The 24,454-nt window shown below is 46.3% G+C and overlaps 1 protein-coding gene across 2 annotated transcripts in view; it reads right to left on the minus strand.

Annotated features, from left to right (window-relative positions):
* Positions 1-24,454, minus strand: part of OGFOD3 (2-oxoglutarate and iron dependent oxygenase domain containing 3) — a 183,791-nt gene that overhangs the window by 141,161 nt on the left and 18,176 nt on the right. For both annotated transcript variants that reach the window (XM_089658178.1, XM_089658179.1), the window contains exon 3: positions 4,161-4,236. In XM_089658178.1, coding sequence (XP_089514304.1) covers positions 4,161-4,236 — 76 coding nt within the window. The remainder of the gene's footprint in view (positions 1-4,160; positions 4,237-24,454) is intronic.

Consider the following 24,454-nt stretch of genomic DNA (forward strand, 5'->3'; position numbering starts at 1 on the left):
AAGAGGTAAGGGGCTGTGCAGAGGGGGCTGTGCTAGGGAACAAATTCTTCCCGGAGAAGTCAATTTCCTTTACAAGCCACATTTCAAGTGCGCATAAAAATCATTTATGAAAAAGATAAGCTCCTGTGCTTTACCCTGCTGATTTTTTTTTTATGTTGGTGACAGGCTCTCTTTAGTTGTACAGCCTTTTTTTTAAATATATGTATATATATATATAGATAGATAGATAGATAGATAGATAGATAGATAGATAGATATAAAAATCAGGAGCCCCCACTCCATTCACTCCTATGGTAAATCAAGCAGTGATGTACTCGGTAAAATATTAAATGATTTAATAACTGCTCTGCCCCCCTCCCCCCCTTCCCATTCGGGATTTCACTGTGACCCCTCAGCCCTCTGGCTCTTCATTTGCTTCCAGTTCTTCTCACAATTCCTGCTTTGTAGCCGATTGATCCCGTGTCTGTAATTATACTTTGTATACGGCTCCGGAGAATACGCTGGTAAATCATAAATAATTTATATCGCTGTTTTACAGTTGTATTGTTATTTTTATTACTTATAGAGGGAAGTCATTCCACTGGTATATTAACCTTTTCACTGCCGGCACCAATATATTTTTCTATTGTCTTTGTTATAAAATGTATATTTGGTACACGAAAACACACTTTAAACCCCAAAATATTATATTTTTTCAGAAAGCGGAGGCCCTGGAGAATAAAATGTTGGTAATTTTGTTTTGCAGCACCATATTTGCGCTACTTTTAATTAAATTTATATTTTCAGTAAAAAATAAATATATATTAAAATTAATTTTAGCACACAACAAACACAATATAGAATAGAAATAGAAAAGATGAGACTGAGTAGAGTAAATGGATACCAAACAGGCCCAGAAACTCAGCACGGAAAAGGTGGGAACCCCTCATAATAGGCAAAGCAGGTGTACAAACCCGGGAACTCAGCACAAGGATGGTGGGAACTCCTCATAATGGGCACAGTGGGTGTGCAGACCTTGGAACTTAGCAGAGGGATAGAGGGCAAACCTCATAATGGGCACAACAGATGTACTCAGCACGGGGAAGGTGGGAACTCCTCATAATGGACACAGCAGGTGTACATACCCAGGAACTCAGCACGGGGAAGGTGGGAACTCCTCATAATGGACACAGCAGGTGTACATACCCAGGAACTCAGCACGGGGAAGGTGGGAACCCCTCATAATGGGCAAAGCAGGTGTACAGATCCGGGAACTCAGCATAAGGATGGTGGGAACCCCACATAATGGACACAACAGGTGTACAGACCTGGGAAAGCAGCACAGGGATGGTGGGAACCCCTCAATAATGGGCACAGCAGGTGTACAGAGTTGGGAACTCAGCACAGAGATGGTAGGAAACCCTCACAATGGGCACAACTGGTGTACAGACCTGGGAACACAGCACAGGGATGGTGGGAATCCCTCATAATGGGCACAACAGGTGTACAGACCTGGGAACACAGCACAGGGATGGTGGGAACCCCTCACAATGGGCACAGCAGGTGTACAGACACAGGGAACTCAGCACAGGGATGGTGAAAACCCCTCATATTTGGCACAGCAGGTGTACAGACCTGGGAACTCAGCACAAAAGTAAATGTAAACCCTAAATGAATGACGTTTAGTTGGATCTGTTCATGGTGTATCTTGTATTGTATCTCATTATGTCTGATCTCTAGCAGTTTCCTTGCAGCTACATCCTGTCTACCTTCATTCTAGTGATGGCTGAGCACCATTTCTCAAGGCTGGTTTCCTGATGGTGACAACAGTGGGCTATGCCTGTGTAATGTGTGTAATGTGGTGTCCATCAGAAGCCCCTGTGACAGGTTGACAACACAAGAGCACGACTGTGAGTCCGGGACAGAGTGTTGACAGCCTGAACCTTCATGGCAGGATCACCAGGGACATTAACATGTTTGACGCTTCTATGAGATTTTAATGATTGGGTTCAAATATACTTTAACACCTTATGTTATTTCAGCTACAATTTCCAGCAATCCATGTGTTATGTGGGCAGGAATGGAAAAAAAAAATATCTGAGATGTTCTTGCGTCCAATGGAATGAACAGTTCTATATGTTAAGCTATATCAGAACTATAAGGTCCCCTGGGCACCAGGCTGTCTAGCTGTGTGCCTGGGAAGAACAGGTACAGTGGTCAGCTAAACTGCCTGCAGCCCACCAAACTCTATGGTGGCTTCAGCTGGACGGGGCTGTGCGGTACTTGCATTCAGGTCCTTATGCCTTCAGTGATCAATGCCCGTAATACAGAAGACCAGGGATTCGTCCCTGAACACGTAGACCCCTAAACATGGGTACCACTTGGGTACAGTGTTCAGCCTGTCCATCGGCAGCCTGCCATAGACTTTGAAAAGCTGCAGGCAGAGGAGATGGACACTGCCCCTAGCCCTCCCATGCGCACTTAAACGTCAGGAAGGATATATTGTAGTTAGGCAACGGCCTTACATGAAAGGGGCTCAAACCAGATCTGGCATAGCATAACAGAGGGATATTCAAGGCTTTGTTCTGACGGTCATGGCAGGGGTCTCCAAACTTTCTAAACAAAGGGCCACCTTATTGTCCTTCAAACTTCAGGGGGCCAGGCTGCGGCCAGTGGGAGAAGAAAGTTCCCAGTAGGAGTAAACAATAGCCCACCATTGGTATTAGGCAGGGTAATAGTGCCCTATCATTGCTGTCAGTGGAAGGAATAGTGTCCTATCATTGGTATCAGTGGGAGGAATAGTGCCCCATCATTGGTGTCAGTGGGAGGAATAGTGTCCTATCATAGGTGTCAGTGGGAGGAATAGTGCTCCATCATTAGTATCAGTGGGAGGAATAGTGCTCCATCATTGGTGTCAGTGGGAGGAATAGTGTCCTATCATAGGTGTCAGTGGGAGGAATAGTGCTCCATCATTAGTATCAGTGGGAGGAATAGTGCCCCATCATTGGTGTCAGTGGGAGGAATAGTGCCCCATCATTGGTGTCAGTGGGAGGAATAGTGCCCCATCATTGGTGTCAGTGAGAGGAATGGTGCCCCATCATTGCTATCAGTGGAATGAATAGTGTCCTATCATAGGTGTCTGTGGGAGGAATAGTGCCCCATCATTGGTGCCAGTGGGAAGAATAGTGCCCCATCATTGGTGTCAGTGGAAGGAATAGTGCCCCATCATCGGTGTCAGTGGGAGGAATAGTGCCCCATCATTGGTGTCAGTGGAAGGAATAGTGCCCCATCATTAGTATCAGTGGGAGGAATAGTGCCCCATCATTGGTGTCAGTGGAAGGAATAGTGCCCCATCATTGGTATCAGTGGGAGGAATAGTGCTCCATCATCGGTGTCAGCGGAAAGGAATAGTGACCTATCATAGGTGTCTGTGGGAGGACTAGTGCCCCATCATTGGTGTCAGTGGGAAGAATGGTGCTCCATCATTGGTATTACGCAAAGTAATAGTGCCCCATCAGTGTTGTCAGTGGGAGGACCAGTGCCCCAGCATTGGTGTTAATGGGATGAATAGCACTCCATCATTGGTCTGTGAGAGGAAAAGTGTCCCATTGTAGGTGTCAGTGGGAGGAACAATGCCCCGTCATTGTTGTCAGTGGAAGGAAAAGTGCCCCATCATTGTTGTCAGTGGAAGGAAAAGTGCCCCATTATTGGTATCATTGAGAGGAATAGTGCCCCAATACTGGTGTCATTAGAAGGTATAGTGTCCCATCATTGGTTTAAATGGGAGGCGTAGTGTGCCATAGTTGGTATCAGTGAGAGGAATAGTGTCCTATTGTTGGTGTCTGTGGCAGGAACAAAGCTCCGTTGTTGCTGACAGTGGGGGTAATAATGCCCTAAGGGTCGGAAAAAAGCAAGCAAACGGCCACATCCAGCCCTCAGGATACAGTTTGGAGACCACTGGTCTATAAGAAGAATAAACCTCTAATTTGTAAGTTTTTAGAAGGCAATGCTGTAATTCATTAATGCATCCAGTGGTGCTGGCTGTTCGGAGGCCCTGTGTGCATGTGACAGTTCCTCTTTAACAAAGATAGACTCTTTACCCTGACAGCCAAGTTTGAACAGAGAAAGGCTTTGGTGACTTGCGACAACAACCATTTAATCGCTTTACTAGGAAATCTTACCTCAGCAATCTCTTGGCTTCCTGCTGAGATATAACACTGTCTGTCACAGCTCGGCCGCACTTCAGAGGGGTGCACCCTGCAAAACGAACAAAAAAAAAAAAAACCCTTAATTCCATTTCAAAGCTTTTCAGATAAGCAATTATTTAATCAAGTACTGTGAAACCCGCAGCGCGAGAGCTCCAACTCTCCTTGACCTGGATGATTTAAAAATAACCTTTAATTTCATTAAATAAACCTGGCGATGGCTGACCCGCTTTATCGATAATTACAAAGCCCGCGGGTGGAGGGGACGTGCGCAGAGGACCCCACTTATCTCTGTAGTATTCAAATCTTTCTCTACTTTCAGTTTTACTTTCCTGGCAGACACTCAAAGAATACATATTTAGACAGCGTGCGTGGGAGTGTGTGAGATGGGGAAAACAAGGAGCTGAAATCATGATTTTTTCGGGGTCCAAATCTGGATCGTTTTAAATTAGGAAAAGAATAAAACTCAGTTTACTTTAACAGAGAATTGGAAACATTTATACTGTTTTTAAAGGACTACTAATGCAGGCCATAGATGGGGAGAAAACCGGCTGGGCTTTTTTTAGAAAAATGAAAAATCGGTCGTTCAATCAGCCGACATTACCACCATTGGTAAAAAAAAGTCGGCTGATTTTCGTCCCATCTATGGCCGGCAATTAATATAACAGCGGTGTCCCTGCAGAGAGCTCCGCTATTATATTTCACATTTAAAAGAAAAGAAATAGAATTTGAATAAGAAAAAGAAGAAATAGAATATGCAGAAGAAGAAGAAATAGAATATGCAGAAGAAGAAGAAATAGAATATGCAGAAGAAGAAGAAATAGAATATGCAGAAGCAGAAATAGAATATGCAGAAGAAAAATTAGAAGAAATAGAATATGAATAATAAGAAAAAGTTGCAACATTGTATCTATTTGTATCCATTTGGGATACAGATGTTTCTATTCGGATACAAATAGATACAATGTTACTATACTTTTAAATGTCAAATATAATATCGGACTGAAATTCTTTTTTTCTTCTTCTTCTTCTTCTTCATATTCTATTTCTTTTTCTCCTTCGTATTCATATTCTATTTCTTCTTTTTATTCATATTCTATTTCTTCTTCTTCATATTCTATTTCTTCCTTTTCTTCTTCTTATTTATATTCTATTTTTTCCTTTTCTCCTTTTCCTTCTTCTTTCATGTCACTGCTCGTGAATTTTTTAAAATCGGTAAAAAGATCGGCCGATTTGTCCAACATTGCCGTGAAAATCGGCAGAACGACACATTTGGCCAATTATTTTCCAGCAGGACCGATAATCCAAAAGAGCAAAAATCACGAAAAACGGCCGACCGATTACCGCACTAACGGCCGATTTTTTTTTTGGGCCGATTTTGCAGCCAATTTTCGTTCCATCTATGGCCCGCATAAGCCACAAAAAAATTAAGCAGGAAAGAGCAATGACCTGTTTCATGCCTCTCAAACTAACCTTCCCTATGGCCCTAACAATAAGGGCTCATGTACACTGCAGCTGATATACGCACGTTTAGGAGCTTTTCTGCGTTTTTTTTCAGCAGCCCCTGAACTCTCCCTAATGTTTTCCTATGTGTCCATGTACACCTCTTCATTTACAGGCAGTTGAGTTTACAGTCGTTTTTTTGAACGCAGAAAACTTGCGTGCAGCAGTAGATTTTATCAGCGTTTTAAACGCCAAACGCTTGTAAACGCGGCTAACCACATTTATAAGAATTTGCATTTGGAAAATGTTTTAAACTCTTCCATTTCCAGATGCTGTCCAGAGCCTTTTTTCATCAAGAAAAATGCATGCAAAGTGTTTTCAAGGTACTCAAATGGACAAAACACTGAACACAGGATGTTCCTACCAAGCTTGTCACACATTGTAATGACCAATTCACACCTCAGACCTCTCCCACCCTTGGAAACAAAAGGTATGTTAATGACCATTCACACCTCAAATTCCTCATACAGACCCCTGCCAGGTGGCCTTAATGAATCCCTCCACCAGACACCTTCCCACCCTTGGAAGCAAAAGAAATGTTAATGAGCAACTCACACCTAAGCGAATCTCAACACATACTGCTGTCTCTGCTTCTACTCTCTGTATTTCTCTGAAACAGTCTGAAATAGTTAATCATTTACCACTTTCCAGTGCATTCTGGGCATTTGTGAGGTTCTCCTGTGCTTATCTTTAAAAAACGCTTCAAAACGCAAACGTGCAAAAACGTGGCTAAACGCGGTATGCAAACGCATCAAAACTGCCATTTTTCAACCTGCATTTACCTGCTGTCAATTTCCAGCGTTCAAACGTGAGTTTATCAGCTGCAGTGTACATAGGCCCTAACACTTTCTGTAGCCTCAAAGGATAAGTTCCCCCTTTGTCCAAAGATAATAAATGCACATTTTTTTTTAATTTATTATTTTTGGTTGCAGGAGCCTGTAAAGCATTGCACCAGCGATCAGAAGGTTGCTGGTGCCATGCAGGTCTCCTGCAGACCTGTCAGTGTATCTCCTTACCCGCAGGGGATGTATGGGCAAGCAGGTATACTGACAGGAAGAATCAATGAACTACCAGGATGCTCCACAGCGCCACGACAGTTCATTGAGGACTACAAGCCGACAGCCACTAAGGCTATCGGGACTTGTAGTTCATTCATTCACAGAACACTGAGTGAAAGATGTGGCTGTCTGGGCGGAGTCCCGCACAGCTGCGTTGTTTTAAGAAACGGACAGCTAGTATGGGGAACTTCTCCCTGTACTTCTGTTACAAGGAAGGGGGGAAGGGGGAGGAAATCGGGCAGCATTGGGAACATGTTACATGGCCACCCTAAAAAATGGGTGGAACCTGTGACTAGTTCCCAAGGGTGAACTTTTCCTTTAACACCTTCCACCTTCCTGTAATCCTCCTTGTAAATAATAATGCGATCCTAATACTAACACTCTCTGTACACATAATGTAACTCTAACATCAACCCATCCTGTAACCCTAACACTAACTGTCCTTGTAACCCTAACACTAACTCCTCCTGTGACCCTAACCCTCCCTGTAACCTTAACACTAACCCTCCCTGTAACCCCAACACTAACCCTTCCTTTAACCCTAACACTAACCCACCCTGTAATCCCAACACTATCCCTTCTCTGTATCCCTAACACTAACCCTCCCTAGAACTCTAACATTAACCCTTCCTTTACCCTAATACTAACATTCCTTGTAAACATAATGTAAAAATAACATTAACCCTTCCTATAACCCGAATACTAACATTCCCTGTAACCCTAACACTAACCCTCCTGTAACCCTTAATCTCCCTGTAACCCCAACAATATCTCTTCCTGTAACTTTAACACTATCCCTTCTCTGTAACCCCAACACTAACCCTTCCTGTAACCAAAGCATTAACTGTCCCTGTAACCCTAAACTATCCCTTCCCTGTAATTCCAACACTATCCCTTCCCTGTAACCCCAACACTAGCCCTTCCTGGAACCCCAACACTAACCCTCCCTGTAACCCCAAAGTAACCCTTCCTGGAACCCTAACACTATCCCTTCCCTCCAATCCCAACATTAACCCTCCCTGTAACCCCAACACTATCCCTTCCCTGTAACCCCAACAATAACCCTCCCTGTAACTCTAACATTAATACCCTTGTAAAACTATCCCTCCCTGTAACCCAACAGTGACCCTTCCTGTAACCCTAATAATGTAACCCTATCACTAATCTGTTAACCCTATTGCTTCCTATAACCCTCACGCTAACCCTTCCTGTAACCCTAAAACTGGTCCTCCAGTAACCTAAACCTATCACTAACCTTTCCGCTAGCCCTATCACCTCCTGCAACCCTCACACTAACCCTCCCTGTATGCTTAACACTAATCCTTCACTCTAAGCACCATAATAACTCTCTCTTTAACCCTAACACTAACCTTTCTGTATCCCTTACATGAGCCTACCATGTAAATTTAACACTAACCTTCCTTGTAACCCTAACAATGTAATCCTAAAACTAACCCTCCCTGTAGCCCCTACACTAACCTTTCCAAGAACCTAAACACAAACCCTCCCTGTAGCCCCTACACTTACCTTTCCAAAAACCTAAACACTAACCCTCCCTGTAGCCCCTACACTTACCTTTCCAAAAACCTAAACACTAACCCTCCCTGTAGCCCCTACACTTACCTTTCCAAGAACCTAAACACGAACCCTCCCTGTAGCCCCTACACTAACCTTTCCAAGAACCTAAACACTAACCCTCCCTGTAGCCCCTACACTAACCTTTCCAAGAACCTAAACACGAACCCTCCCTGTAGCCCCTACACTAACCTTTCCAAGAACCTAAACACTAACCCTCCCTGTAGCCCCTACACTAACCTTTCCAAGAACCTAAACACGAACCCTCCCTGTAGCCCCTACACTAACCTTTCCAAGAACCTAAACACGAACCCTTCCTGTAGCCCCTACACTAACCTTTCCAAAAACCTAAACACTAACCCTCCCTGTAGCCCCTACACTAACCTTTCCAAAAACCTAAACACTAACCCTCCCTGTAGCCCCTACACTAACCTTTCCAAAAACCTAAACACAAACCCTCCCTGTAGCCCCTACACTAACCTTTCCAAGAACCTAAACACTAACCCTCCCTGTAGCCCCTACACTAACCTTTCCAGGAACCTAAACACAAACCCTCCCTGTAGCCCCTACACTAACCTTTCCAAGAACCTAAACACGAACCCTCCCTGTAGCCCCTACACTAACCTTTCCAAGAACCTAAACACGAACCCTCCCTGTAGCCCCTACACTAACCTTTCCAAGAACCTAAACACGAACCCTTCCTGTAGCCCCTACACTAACCTTTCCAAGAACCTAAACACGAACCCTCCCTGTAGCCCCTACACTAACCTTTCCAAAAACCTAAACACAAACCCTCCCTGTAGCCCCTACACTAACCTTTCCAAGAACCTAAACACTAACCCTCCCTGTAGCCCCTACACTAACCTTTCCAAAAACCTAAACACAAACCCTCCCTGTAGCCCCTACACTAACCTTTCCAAAAACCTAAACACTAACCCTCCCTGTAGCCCCTACACTAACCTTTCCAAAAACCTAAACACTAACCCTCCCTGTAGCCCCTACACTAACCTTTCCAAGAACCTAAACACTAACCCTCCCTGTAGCCCCTACACTAACCTTTCCAAGAACCTAAACACGAACCCTTCCTGTAGCCCCTACACTAACCTTTCCAAGAACCTAAACACGAACCCTCCCTGTAGCCCCTACACTAACCTTTCCAAAAACCTAAACACAAACCCTCCCTGTAGCCCCTACACTAACCTTTCCAAAAACCTAAACACAAACCCTCCCTGTAGCCCCTACACTAACCTTTCCAAGAACCTAAACACTAACCCTCCCTGTAGCCCCTACACTAACCTTTCCAGGAACCTAAACACAAACCCTCCCTGTAGCCCCTACACTAACCTTTCCAAGAACCTAAACACTAACCCTCCCTGTAGCCCCTACACTAACCTTTCCAAAAACCTAAACAGGAACCCTCCCTGTAGCCCCTACACTAACCTTTCCAAAAACCTAAACACAAACCCTCCCTGTAGCCCCTACACTAACTATCCCTACGAACCTAACCATAACGCTCCTTGTAACTCTAACACTAACTCTTCTTGCACCTCTAACACTAACCCACCCTGTACCCTCACCTTGGGTGCCAGCACACCTTGTCCCCAAATGATATGAAATTATAAATTAACAAGGGGCAGCTGGTCAGCAGTGGCCATGGTTGGCAGTGCCACACAATGGTTGTGCCTGTCTGCTCCACCCTCGCAGTGCATGTCTGCCAGCCAAGCTCAATTTCCATGGTCCAGCCAACATGGAAATTGTGAAAATTAGATCTAACATCCTCAGAGTCTATGCTCACTGCACTGGCATGCCCTTATAAGCTGCCTAGTGGTGCCTCTTTTAAGCATCTGCCAGAGTTCGTGTGGATGCCAATCTCTGCAAACCTGCAGAAGGCGAGAGGTTAATAGCCACCTAGAAACTGCAAATTCCCATTAAATCAAAACAGCTGCAATTAATTTCCAGCCAACGTGAGAAGTTTCATGCTCTTGCCAAGAATATTCCGACAGAGGAGAGGTCCCCGCGGGCAGCAGCAGCAGCAGATAAAGGTATGAAATTATTCTCACTTTTCCCTGTGTCAGGTCCCCAGTCCCCCATGAAGGTATTATAATTGACCCAGCGAGAGGCCAGGGCTTTCCCAGCAGGATCTGGAACACAAGGACAGGCGGCTGCTTGCCCTTTCCTGTCACAGACTCAGCGAAACTAACAGAAGATAAAAAAGGACTGCAGCATCAATCTTCTAGAAGAGCCGACGGTCTCGGTCAGGTCTTTACCACAGACTAATGGCCTGCGTCCAGGGGCTTTTGTCCGCTTGAAGCAGGTTTTACATTGCTTTGTAAGTCTATATGAGTGCTAAATCTGCTTTACGCAGGTAAAATACAGGTCATAAGGTCAAATGCAAGTCATAAGGAGTCAACTGCAGGTCATAAGGTCAACTGCCGGTCATAAGGAGTCAACTGCAGGTCATAAGGTCAACTGCCGGTCATAAGGAGTCAACTGCAGGTCATAAGGTCAACTGCCGGTCATAAGGAGGTCAACTGCCGGTCATAAGGTCAACTGCCGGTCATAAGGAGGTCAACTGCCGGTCATAAGGTGGTCAAATGCACCTGCCAATGAATTCTGAAGGATCACCGAAGCATCTCCAACTGATACCATCAGCCCAAAGCCAGTCAATGCTGGCCTTAAAGCTGTCCCACATGCATCAATTTCATGCTGATTTTTTTTTTTTTTCAGATGAGATTTTTGGAGATATTTTTGGTGATTTGGAGATTTTTTTCTTTCAATTTGCGACACATCAGTTGTTTTTGGTCTAAAGCCCAAATCTGGGCAAAAGAAGAACCCCCTTCCTTCCTCTTCTGACGCTCACGTGTGACTTTTGGGTCCCAAATCTTCACCTCTTTTTTGGCAGGGTTCTTCCTCGGGTGTTCTCGTCAGTGCCTGCAGGAGATCAGCAGTTCCTATTGGTGGTGACAGCACTTTCAGCGGCAAGGTTCTTTCATATCGCTTCAAATCAGGAAAACTGCGCCATTCGCCCACTTCCTCCTGCTTTCTCTGCCGCTCATATAATTAATTTTACTACACTCCAATGATGCATCAGGTTCTGTGAATGGAGGAGGAGATGCTGTCATTCAACTCCTCCTCCTCCTTTCACAGAACTGAATGCATCATGGGGTTGTGGAAGACAGCCACTCAGGGCAGTATCTGGCAGCTATGAAGGGGACACGGAAAAGTGGATTTGGAGCAGAAGCATACCCTGCAGGTAAAGGGATACACACTATTTTTTATATTTATATACACACACACACACACACAGTATCTTCCAGAAGTGAGTTCACCCCTCACATTTTTGTAAATGTTTATGATATCTTTTCATGTGACAACACTGAAGAAATGACACTTTGCTACAATGTGACGTAGTCAGTGTACAGCTTGTATAACATGTAAATTTGCTCTCCCCTCAAAATAACTCAACACACCACCATTAATGTCTAAACCGCTGGCAACAAAAGTGAGTCCACCCCTAAGTGACAAGGTCCAAACTGGGCCCAATTAGCCATTTTCCCTCCCCGGTGTCATGTGACTTGTTAGTGTTACAAGGTCTCAGGTGTGAATGGGGAGCGGGTGTGTTAAATTTGGTGTTATCTCTCTGCCTCTCTAATACTGGTCACTGGAAGTTCAACATGGCACCTCATGGCAAAGAACTCTCTGAGGATCTGGAAAAAAGATTTGTTGCTCTACATAGAGGAAGACCCTGAAACTGAGCTGCAGCATTGTGGCCAAGACAACGTGGTTTAACAGAACAGGTACCACTCAGAACAGGCCTCGCCATGGTCGACCAAAGAAGTTGAGTGCACGTGCTCAGCGTCATATCCAGAGGTTGTTTTTGGGAAATAGACGTATGAGTGCTGCCAGCATTGCTGCCGAGGTTGAAGGGGTGGGGGGGTCAGCCTGTCAGTGCTCAGACCATACGCTGCACACTTGACAATTGGTCTGCATGGCTCTCGTCCCAGAAGGAAGCCTCTTCTAAAGATGATGCACAAGAAAGCCCGCAAACAGATTGCTGAAGACAAGCAGACTAAGGACATGGATTACTGGAACCATCACCTGTGGTCTGATGACACCAAGATAAACTGATTTGGTTCGGATGGTGTCAAGCGTGTGTGGCGGTAACCAGGTGAGGAGTACAAAGACAAGTGTGTCTTGCCTACAGTCAAGCATGGTGGTGGGAGTGTCATGGTCTGGGGCTGCATGAGTGCTGCCGGCACTGGGGAGCTACAGTTCAGTTAGGGAACCATGAATGCCAACATGTACTGTGACACACTGAAGCAGAGCATGATCCCCTCCCCTCGGAGACTGGGCCACAGGGCAGTATTCCAACATAATGACCCCAAACACACCTCCAAGACCACCACTGCCTTGCTAAGAAGCTGAGGGTAAAGGTGATGGACTGGCCAAGCATGTCTCCAGACCTAAATCCTATTCAGCATCTGTGCGGTAGCCTCAAACAGAAGGTCGAGGAGAACAAGGTCTCTAAAATCCACTAGCTCTATGATGTCGTCATGGAGGAGTGGAAGAGGACTCCAGTGGCAACCTGTGAAGCTCTGGTGACCTCCACGCCCAAGAGGGTTAAAGGCAGTGCTGGAAAGTAGTGGTGGCCACACAAAATATTAACACTTGGGGCCCAGTTTGGACCTTGTCACTTAGGGGTGGACTCACTTTTGTTGCCAGCGGATTAGACATTAATAGCGGTGTGTTGAGTTATTTTAATTTACATGTTATACAAGTGTCATTTCTTCAGTGTTGTCACATGAAAAGATAGAATCAAATATTTACAAACATGTGAGGACTCACTTCTTTGAGATACTGTAAGTTCTATGAGTGACAGAGGAGGCATGGGGGGGGGGGGGGTGAGCAGTAATGAATTCTATACTGATTAGTACCTACTTTTAGGGCCCCGGGTGTTCAGGGACAAATGCCCAGAGCCCAGGTCTTCTGCGTTTCGTGCATTCATCCCTGAATGCATGGGACCCCAAAAACATGAATACTAGTTGTTGCAGCATTAAGCCCTGTCAAGTCACAGCCAGGGGCGGACTGGCAACTCATGGGGCCCCCGGGTAATAAGGGATCATGGGGCCCCTGTGTCCTTGCCCAAACTCAAAAAAGCCTATGAAAAAGGCCTATGAAAAAGCCTATGAAAAACTCGGGGCAGTGCCTGAGTTTCCAAATGGTCAGTCCGCCCCTGGTCACAGCCCACCGTAGACAATGAGCAATAAAACACCAGGAGTAACGCACTACAGCTAGATGGTCCAGGGTGTATGGGACCTAAAAGGCAACAAATAAAGTATAAGTTAACCCTAATATTAAACTTTTTTTTAAGTCCTAACTGTGCATTATATAGTAAAAAGAAAAAAAAAAAAAACAGCTTGGTCGGCGAAGGCGCCAAACCGTATTATTAATTTATTGACGCAACAACACAGACAAAACCGTCTGACCGATCGTTTTATTAAACACTGTTTTCTTTACAGCCTGTCAGGTACACTCATTAATCTTCGTGGATCTAAACCAATAATAATTTGCAGCCCGGCGCTCCATTCCCAATAAACGCGGCACAGAAAAATACGCAGCGATAAACAGAAAAACTGATTTTTATTTTCTTTCCCTCGCATGAAAAAGCGAATCTGTCAGAGACTCGGCGAGGAGTAATGAGAAATGTTTCTGCGCGGTTAGCGCGCCCACTTAATAACATTCGGCTTCGATGACTGCCATCTGGCACGCAGAAATAAAACCCGATATTTCTGAAGCGGCTTATTTTTAGGACAATAAGGAAGTGTGTAAAAACAAAGCGTCTGGAAAGAAATAAAAACGGAACGGTCGACGCTGCTTGTGCCTCGGGAGGGGTGAACCGACTTTAAAGAGGAACTCCGGCCAGGATAAAAGTTCATAGGAAATGGGACCTAATACTAGGTCACTGCACAGGGCAGCTCCCATTTTTCAGTGCCTGTACTGAAGGTTGCAACGTAATCCCCAGCAGGTGCTCAGATGTCAGCAGTGAGATAAATGCGAGGATGTGGGTGTGTCCACTGATGGATCGCAGTATATCGGACAGAACGCTTCAATCGGAAAGACTGGAGCCCCAAACCCAAAAGGAGAGTCCATAGATCAGATCCTGATGAATTAGCGCAGAAAACGCTGTGAATTCTGCACCGCGTCAGTGTGACCCAAGGCTTAGGGTCCTTTCACACGGGATGGGCCCGTTTAGCGGATCCGCTTGCTCAGCGGGGGATCTCTCTGCTGATCCCCGCTGAGCTCTGTGTCCGTTCCGCTGCTGCAGAGCAGACACAGAGCTGCTCGCTCTCCTCAATGGGCGGTCGGATAAAAACGCACCGCCTGTCCGTTTTCATCCAACCCGATCCGACGGACGGAAGGGGAATTGGATCCCCATCTGTCCCTTTTTGGCAGATCGGATGTCAGCGGGTGTAAACGGACACGTCTGTTTACACCCGACGCTCCACAGAGGTGAATGGAGGTTCCGATTGGGTCCGCCTAAAAAACAGGCAGGCGGATCCGATCGGAACGCCCGTGTGAAAGAGCCCTAAAACCCGGAAGCTGATAGGCTTCTATGTGCAGCAGCACCAGATTTTGCACTCTTGAGTTTTAGTAAATAACCCCCTTTGCTTTTTTCCAAAAGAAAAAAATGAATTTCAGATTTTTTTTGGACTACAGGAAGGCTAAAAACCAGGATATTAGGATAACCTTCCAATGGATTCTCTGAATCTAAAATTCTGTCAATGAGACGGCGTGAAATTTGACATCAGCGGGATTTCTCTCCTTAAACAAAATGTTTCTCTTTTGTGATGCGTTAAATCACGTACCGACATGAATTGTTAGCAGCTCTGAGCAACCCTGAGATACACTCCCTGACAGAGATAATCAGAGCGCACTCTGGATCAGGACTGCAGAACCGTGCCCGATCAGGTGAGGCAATGGTGCCCCCTTCAGGATGGAGAGCTAGTTACAATGCAGCCATTTCAGAGCAGCCGATACGTGCGAAGATGTGTTCAGACATTTCCCATGATGATCGCTTACTTACTAAAATCAGTTCAAGGAAAATTCTACAATCTGTCAATGGAACATTTCTGGGCTTCCTGAGCAGATTTAACCAATTCGCCGCCTGGGGCAATTCTGTAAAATTTTAATTCAAATTTTTTTTTTTGTGTTAGAAAATGATTTTAGGACCCCTAACTATTACATATTTTCAGAAAGCAGAGGCCCTGGAGAATAAAATGATGGCCGTTGCAAATTCTTTCATCACAATATTTACGCAGCCATTTATTGAATGCACATTTTCAGGAAAAAAAAGGAATTTGGGTAAAATATAAGAAATGGGGTTGCATCAAGTAAATAGATAGCAGACTCAGCTGATCACGTGATGTGGTAAAAGGCCAATCACAGCGGCCTTTTACCACGTGATCAGCCGTGTCCAATGACACAGCAGATCACCGGTAAATGCGGTTGCCAGTTATCGGCTGTCACAGCGTGAGGAAAGTACTGCCGATAACCGGCAATTGTCAGAGGAGGGATTGGCACCGATCATCAGGGCACTGATAATCGGTGCCCAGCAGTGCCACCCACCAGTGCAGCCCATCTGTGCCCAGCAGTGCCGCCCACCTGTGCCCAATAGTGCCGCCCACCTGTGCTCAGCAGTGCCACCCACCTGTGCCCAGCAGTGCCGCCCATCTGTGCCCAGCAGTGCCGCCCATCTGTGCCATGCAGTGCCACCCACCTGTGCCCAGCAGTGCCACCCATCAGTCCCCAGCAGTGCCACCCACCTGTGCCCAGCAGTGCTACCCATCAGTGCCCATCAGTTCCCAGCAGTGCCACCTATCAGTGCCACCTCATCAGTGCCGCCTATCAGTGCTGCCTCATCAACGCACATCAGTGAAGGAGAAAAATTACCTGTTTGCAAAATTTTATAATAGAAACATAGAATTTTTTATTTTTGCTCTTTTTTTTGTTTATAGCACAAAAAATAAAACACCCAGCGGCGAATATATACCACCAAAAGAAAGCTCTATTTGTGTGAAAAATATGATAAAAAACTCATATGTGCTGTGTTGCATGCCAGCGCAATTGCCTTTAAAGTGTGACGGCGCTGAAAGCTGAAAATTGGTCTGGGCAGGAAGGGGGTATAAGTGACCGGTAGGCAAGGGGTTAATATTTTTAAACTATTTTTATTTCATTTTTTACATTTTTTGTACCCTTTTTTTAGCTTAATAAAGCGAAACTTCACTCTCTCAATCAGCATTGACCATTTTTAATCCTTATGCTTCTAGCATTAGTAAATAGATAGGAAATTATATTATATTTACTTGTTTTAAACTTTTCTTTTATACATTTCTTCAGTTACTTCCTGGTTTCCTGGCCTAGGAAAATGATGTCATACATCCCAGGACTCTTCAGTAGGGGAGAGGGGCTTTCTCACCTATGCACGCCCTTCTGCCTTTCTGCCTAAACGAAGGGAAGATAAATTCCAGAAAGTAAATGCTACATGAATCATCTGCCCTTACTCAAGATGGCCACTGCCAGAAATGCTAGGGGGTGTTTTTCAAGGCGATTTCTCAGCAAAATAAAGATAGGAGACATGGATGGATGGGGGAGTTTGCTTTGAATATTAAAAAATTAATTAAATAGCGTTTTTGGTTTGTGGTGCTCAGATGCAGTGTAGTTCTGCTTTAACAGGTGTCCTATGTGATAGATTTGGGGAGGGACAGGTCCTCTTTTATGGAGACATCAGGGGTCTAGTAGATCCCCAAGTTTCCACTGACCTACAAAAGCAGCTAATCTAGCACAGAACATGTTTGATCAGCTGCATTCCTGGCTTCATTCATCACAGAGGAGATTGAGGAATGGATGTTCCTCCATCTTCTCAATGTTACAGGATCCTGGATATTTACCAACAGTCCAGAGCTCCTTGGAGAGAGCCCAGGAACCACCATGGGTGATGGCCGGGGGGAGGGCGACCCTTCTTGGTACTGTAAAGGAGATTGAGCGCCTGTAGAGCCACCCAGATCACTTTTACCAGACAGCTGATCGCAAGCTGTAAAAAAATACCAAGATCATGGCTGACAGGCTGTATATATACTTACCGGCCACTTTATTAGGTACATCGGACTAGTACCAGATTGTACCCAGCTTAATTCTTCATGGCATAGATTGAGGGTGTTGGAAACATTCTTCAGAGATTTTGGTCCATATTGACATGATAGCATCATGCAGTTGCTGCAGATTTGTCGGCTGCACATCCATGATGTGAATCTCCCGTTCCGCCACATCCCAAAGGTGCTCTATTGGATGGAGATCTGGTGACTGTGGAGGCCATTGGAGTACAGTGAACTCATTGTCATGTTCAAGAAACCAGTTGGAGATAATTTGAGCTTTGTGACATGGAGCCATGGAAGGAGCCATCAGAAGATGGGGACACTGGAGTCATAAAAGAATGGACAATACTGAGACGCCTGAGACAAAAAGTCCCCTATGTGATGAGTTTTTGGTGACAGGTTCTCTTTTTTGAGACATCCAGGGTCTAAAAGACCCTGGATATCTCCTCTGTACTACACTGAATGTAATGCAGTGCGCATCGCACCACATTACATTCTTTCCCGGCCTCAATGACTGGGAATCTGTCAAACGGGGACCTGGAAGTGATGTCACATCACTTCCGGGTCAGGACAAGAAGGGGAGGGGAGCGGGTCTGTCCGCTCTCCTCCATCCCCTATACCAGTGATGGCGAACCTATGGCACGCGTGCCAGAGCTGGCACGCAGAGCCATCTCAGTGGGCACGCCAGGAAGAAGAGGAAGATGAGCGCACACGGACCACGCACACTGACCGGCCACCCAGATCTCGTCCACACTGGACCCCCATCAAACTACATCTCCCACATGTCTCTGGGGCCAGGGTGGGTGTGGACGAAAGGAAACGGCTCCTATGCGGATCTGGCACCAGGGGTGATGTAGCCGGGGATGGGCGTGGAAGAGAGGAAGAGGCTCCCACACTGCTCCGGGGCCAGGGGCAACGTGTTCAGCGAGGATGGGAATGAGCTGCTGGGTTGGAAGCCACACCGACACTGCCAGAGGTGAGATTAACTGCTTGCCAACCATGCTATAGCCAAAAGATGGCTACAGCGTGGTTGTCTAGTTCTGGGAGGGCGTCCCAGAACGCGAACCCAGTGGCACACACCCTGCGCTGCCGGTGATCGCTGTGTCCTACGAATACAGCTGATCACGTGATAAGGTAAAAGGCCAATCACAGCAGGCTTTTACCACGTGATCAACTGTATCCAATGACACAGCTGATCACAATGTAAATACAGTTGCTGGTTATCGGCTGCACACTGTCACAGATTGAAGAAAGTACTGCAGATAACCGGCAAATGTAACAGGGGAGATCTGCACTAATAATCAGGGCATTGATTATCATTGCCGTTCAGCAGTGCCCAGCAATGCTGCCCAGAAGTGTCACCCATCAATGCCCAGCAGTGTCGCCTGTCAGTGCTGCCCAGCAGTGCCACCTGTCAGTGCCCAGCAGTGTCACCCATCAGTGCTGCCCAGCAGTGCCGCCGATCAGTGCCGTCTGTCAGTGCCTCCAGTTGGTGCTATCAGTCAGTGCCGCTTATCAGTGCCCATCATTTCCTGCATATCAGTGCATCATCAGTGCCTCCTCATCAATGCTCACCAGTGCCGCCTCATCAGTGCTACCTATCTGTGCCGCTTAATCAATGCCCATTATTATTATTATTATTATTACTACGAGTTTATATAGCGCCAAAGGGTTTGCTCAGCGCTGTACAATAGGGGGGGACAATACATGGCACAGTACAACAAAGACAGACAGCGTACGAGGGGTAAGAGGGCCCTACTCTTACGAGCTTACAATCTAGGAACGAGCCCATCAGTGCTGCCTATCAGTGCAGCCTCACCAACGCACATCAAAGAAGAAATATTACCTGTTTGCAAAATTTTATAATAGAAGCAAAGAAAACCTTTTATGTTTTTTATTTTTTGCTCTTTTTTCATTTATAGTGCAAAAAATAAAACACCCAGTGGCGATTAAATACCACCAAAAAAAGCTCTATTTGTGTGAAAAAATGATAAAAATTGCATATGGTTACAGTGTTGCATGACCGCACAATTGTCATTGTCAAGTGCAACAGCACTGAAAGCTGAAAATTGTCCTGGGCAAGAAGGGGGTAGAAGTGCCTGGTAGGCAAGTGGTTAATTGCAGTGTTGGCACTTTGAAATAAAAAAGTTGGTTTTGTGTTGCAGTTTTGGGCACTCGGGCTCAAAAAGGTTCGCCATCACTGCCCTATACCATATCGTGCGGCACCCACTGAGCCAGTCCCGGGCCGGCAGATGGGCAAGCGGAGCCCGGGACATATAGCGGGCAGGGGGAGAGGCTGGCACTGTAGGCTGTGTGGCTGAAATCGGGCGGCAGCGCTGCCACCCAAATGCTTCTACCTGACAGGTGAGCCCTGCTGCTTGCCCGCAGCAGGACTAAAGGCAAATAAAAGCTACCTGCCCAGCACCCAGAACTACATGTCCCGGGCGTCGGGCGATAGGAATTGCACATCCCTGCACATCGCTTTGGGGTCAGCAGTAGAAAGGGAAGATCAGCAAATGTGTGTTCGCTGATCTCAATCCCCTATACCATATCGTACCAGCACCCACTGAATCAGTCCCGGGTCTGCAGATGGGCAAGCGGAACATATAGCGGGCACTGATGCTGGCACTGTGGAAGCAATCGGGCGGCAGCGCTGCTGCCTGAATGCTTCCACCTGACAGGTGAGCCCTGCTGCTTACCCGCAGCAGGACTAAAGGCAAATAAAGGCTACCTGCCCGGCACCCGGAACTACATGTCCCGGGCGTCGGGCGATAGGAATTGCACATCTCTGCACATCGCTTTGGGGTCAGTAGCAGAAAGGAATGATCAGCAAATGTGTGTTCGCTGATCTCCCTCAAATCTTCTCTGCAGCACCTGCCATGCCAATGGGCGAGTGGAGCCCCGGAAAAATGCACATGGGGGGGAACCGCATACACAGGGCTGCATGGAAGTGATATAGCAGCTGCATAACCACCGGATTGCTGCCAGCTGACAGCCAATAGTCACCTTGTCCAAAACCCCCCCACCGTCACTGAAGTACTACATACGGCAGTGGCAGGAAAAGGCTTAATAATTTTTTTTTTTTTTTTTTTTTGCTCCATGCACATGAAACAAACGGACATTCACTTTCACTGAACAAATTGCTATGCAAATATTTTAGAAATACACCCCTATGTACTAATGGAAGCCTATGGTTCAGGGTGCCATAGGGTAGCAGTGCCGCGATCTCTGCAGCAAAGCTGAACATAGCGCAGAGTGGAGTGCGGAGGAACAAAGACGATAAAAGGCTCCGGCGGTCTTTGTACACACAGACAGTTCTTTAACGATCAGCCTGAGGGGGGATAAAAACAGCAAAAAGAATGAGAGAGAAGGCAAAAAATAAAATGCTTTAGCAGCGATTTTGCGTGGCTATTCGCAGAAATGTTCAGGCGTGGAGACTCCTGCTGTGATGGAAAGCTGCCTGCAGGGGAGATGGAGCTGACGGAAGGAGCAGAGGGTGAGGGATGTACAAAGGGTGGATAGAGACTCACTCAAAGGAAATAATGACCGGCCAATAGAAAGCTCCCTTCCTGTACTTACACTCAGGTCCATAAATATTGGGACATCGACACAATTCTAACATTTTTGGCTCTATACACCACCACAATGGATTTGAAATGAAACAAACAAGATGTGCTTTAACTGCAGACTGTCAGCTTTAATTTGAGGGTATTTACATCCAAATCAGGTGAACGGTGTAGGAATTACAACAGTTTGCATATGTGCCTCCCACTTGTTAAGGGACCAAAAGTAATGGGACAATTGGCTTCTCAGCTGTTCCATGGCCAGGTGTGTGTTTTTCCCTCATTATCCCAATTACAATGAGCAGATAAAAGGTCCAGAGTTCATTTCAAGTGTGCTTTTTGCATTTGGAATCTGTTGCTGTCAACTCTCAAGATGAGATCCAAAGAGCTGTCACTATCAGTGAAGCCATCATTAGGCTGAAAAAACAAAACAAACCCATCAGAGAGATAGCAAAAACATTAGGCGTGGCCAAAACAACTGTTTGGAACATTCTTAAAAAGAAGGAACGCACCGCTGAGCTCAGCAACACCAAAAGACCCGGAAGACCACGGAAAACAACTGTGGTGGACGAGCGAAGAATTCTTTCCCTGGTGAAGAAAACACCCTTCACAACAGTTGGCCAGATCAAGAACACTCTCCAGGAGGTAGGTGTATGTGTGTCAAAGTCACCAATCAAGAGAAGACTTCACCAGAGTGAATACAGAGGGTTCCCCACAAGATGTAAACCATTGGTGAGCCTCAAAAACAGGAAGGCCAGATTAGAGTTTGCCAAACGACATCTAAAAAAGCCTTCACAGTTCTGGAACAACATCCTATGGACAGATGAGACCGACATCAACTTGTACCAGAGTGATGGGAAGAGAAGAGTATGGAGAAGGAAAGGAACTGCTCATGATCCTAAGCATACCACCTCATCAGTGAAGCATGGTGGTGGTAGTGTCATGGCGTGGGCATGTATGGCTGCCAATGGAGCTGGTTCTCTTGTATTTATTGATGATGCGACTGCTGACAAAAGCAGCAGGATGAATTCTGAAGTGTTTCGGGAATATTATCTGCTCATATTCAGCCAAATGCTTCACAACTCATTGGACGCTTCACAGTGCAGATGGACAATGACCCAAAGCAGACTGCAAAAGCAACCAAAGAAGTGGAATGTTCTGCAATGGCCAAGTCAATCACCTGACCTGAATCTGATTGAGCATGCATTTCACTTGCTGAAGATAAAACTGAAGGGAAAATGCCCCAAGAACAAGCAGGAACTGAAGACAGTTGCAGTAGAGGCCTGGCAGAGCATCACTAGGGATGAAATCCAGCGTCTGGGGATGTCTATGCGTTCCAGACTTCAGGCTGTAATTGACTGCAAAAGATTTGCAACCAAGTATTAAAAAGTGAAAGTTTGATTTATGATTATTATTCTGTCCCATTACTTTTGGTCCCTTAACAAGTGGGAGGCACATATGCAAACTGTTGTAATTCCTACACCGTTCACCTGATCTGGTTGTAAATACCCTCAAATTAAAGCTGACAGTCTGCAGTTAAAGCACATCTTGTTCGTTTCATTTCAAATCCATTGTGGTGGTGTATAGAGCCAAAAATGTTAGAATTGTGTCCATGTCCCAATATTTATGGACCTGACTGTATATAGCAGTTGCCTCCAAACTGAGGCCCACGGGCTGGATGTGGCACTGTAGGCTGTGTGGCTGCCATCGGGCGGCAGCTTGCCTTTATCTGGCCCTTGAGGCACTATTTCTTCCACTGACACCAATCATGAGTTGCTTTTCCTCCCACTGACACCAAGTTGAAGGGATTATTATACTGCAACTGACACCAATGATGGGCCACTATTCCTCTCATTGACACCAACGATGGGGCACTATTCCTCCCACTGACACCAATGATGGGACACTATTCCTCCCACTGACACCAACGATGGGGCACTATTCCTCCCACTGACACCAATGACGGGGCACTATTCCTCCGACTGACACCAATGAGGGGACACTCTTCCTCCCACTGACACCAACGATGGGGCACTATTCCTCCCACTGACACCAACGATGGGGACACTCTTCCTCCCACTGACACCAATGAGGGGACACTCTTCCTCCCACTGACACCAATGATGGGGCACTATTCCTCCCACTGACACCAACGATGGGGCACTATTCCTCCTACTGACACCAACAATGGGGCACTATTCCTTCCATTGACAGCAATGATGGGGCACTATTCCTCCCACTGACACCAACGATGGGGCACTATTCCTCCAACTGACACCAACGATGGGGCACTATTCCTCCTACTGACACCAACAATGGGGCACTATTCCTCCCACTGACACCAATGAGGGGGCACTCTTCCTCCCACTGACACCAATGATGGGGAATTCTTCCTCCCACTGACATCAATGATGGGGAAACTCTTCCTCCCACTGACACCAATGATGGGGCACTCTTCTTCCCACTGACACCAATGATGGGGCACTCTTCCTCCCACTGACACCAATGATGGGGCACTCTTCCTCCCACTGACACCAATGATGGGGAACTCTTCCTCCCACTGACACCAATGATGGGGCACGATTCTTCCCACTGACTCCAATGATGGGGCACTATTCCTCCCACTGACACCAATGATGGGGCACTATTCCTCCCACTGACACCAATGATGGGGCACAATTCTTTCCAGTGACACCAATGATGGGGCACAATTCCTGCCACTGATACCAATGATGGGACACTATTGCTCCCACTGACAATAATGGGGCACTATTCCTCCTACTGACACCAAAGATGGTGTACTATTCCTCCTACTGACACCAAAGATGAGACCATTCCTCCCACTGATATCAATGTTCAGGAACTATTCCTCCCACTGATGCCAATGATGGGACACTATTCTTCCCACTGATACCAATGATGGGGCACTATTCCTCCCACTGATACCAATGATGGGGCACTATTCCTCCCACTGATACCAATGATGGGGCACTATTCTTCTCACTGACACCAATGGTGAGGCACTATTCTTCCCACTGACACCAATGATGGGCAACTATTCTTCCCACTGACACCAATGATGGGGCACTATTCCTCCCACTGACACCAATGATGGGGCACTATTCCTCCCACTGACACCAATGATGGGCCACTATTCCTCCCACTGACACCAATGATGGGGCACTATTCCTCCCACTGACACCAATGATGGGGCACTATTCTTCCCACTGACACCAATGATGGGGCACTATTCCTCCCACTGACACCAATGATGGGGCACTATTCTTCCCACTGACACCAATGATGGGGCACTATTCCTCCCACTGACACCAATGATGGGGCACTATTCCTCCCATTGACACCAATGATGGGGCACTATTCCTCCCACTGACACCAATGATGGGGCACTATTCCTCCCA

Source organism: Staurois parvus, unplaced genomic scaffold, assembly GCF_062004578.1.
Source record: "Staurois parvus isolate SC_StPar_1 unplaced genomic scaffold, SC_StPar_1.0 ptg001055l, whole genome shotgun sequence".
Lineage (NCBI taxonomy): Eukaryota > Metazoa > Chordata > Amphibia > Anura > Ranidae > Staurois > Staurois parvus.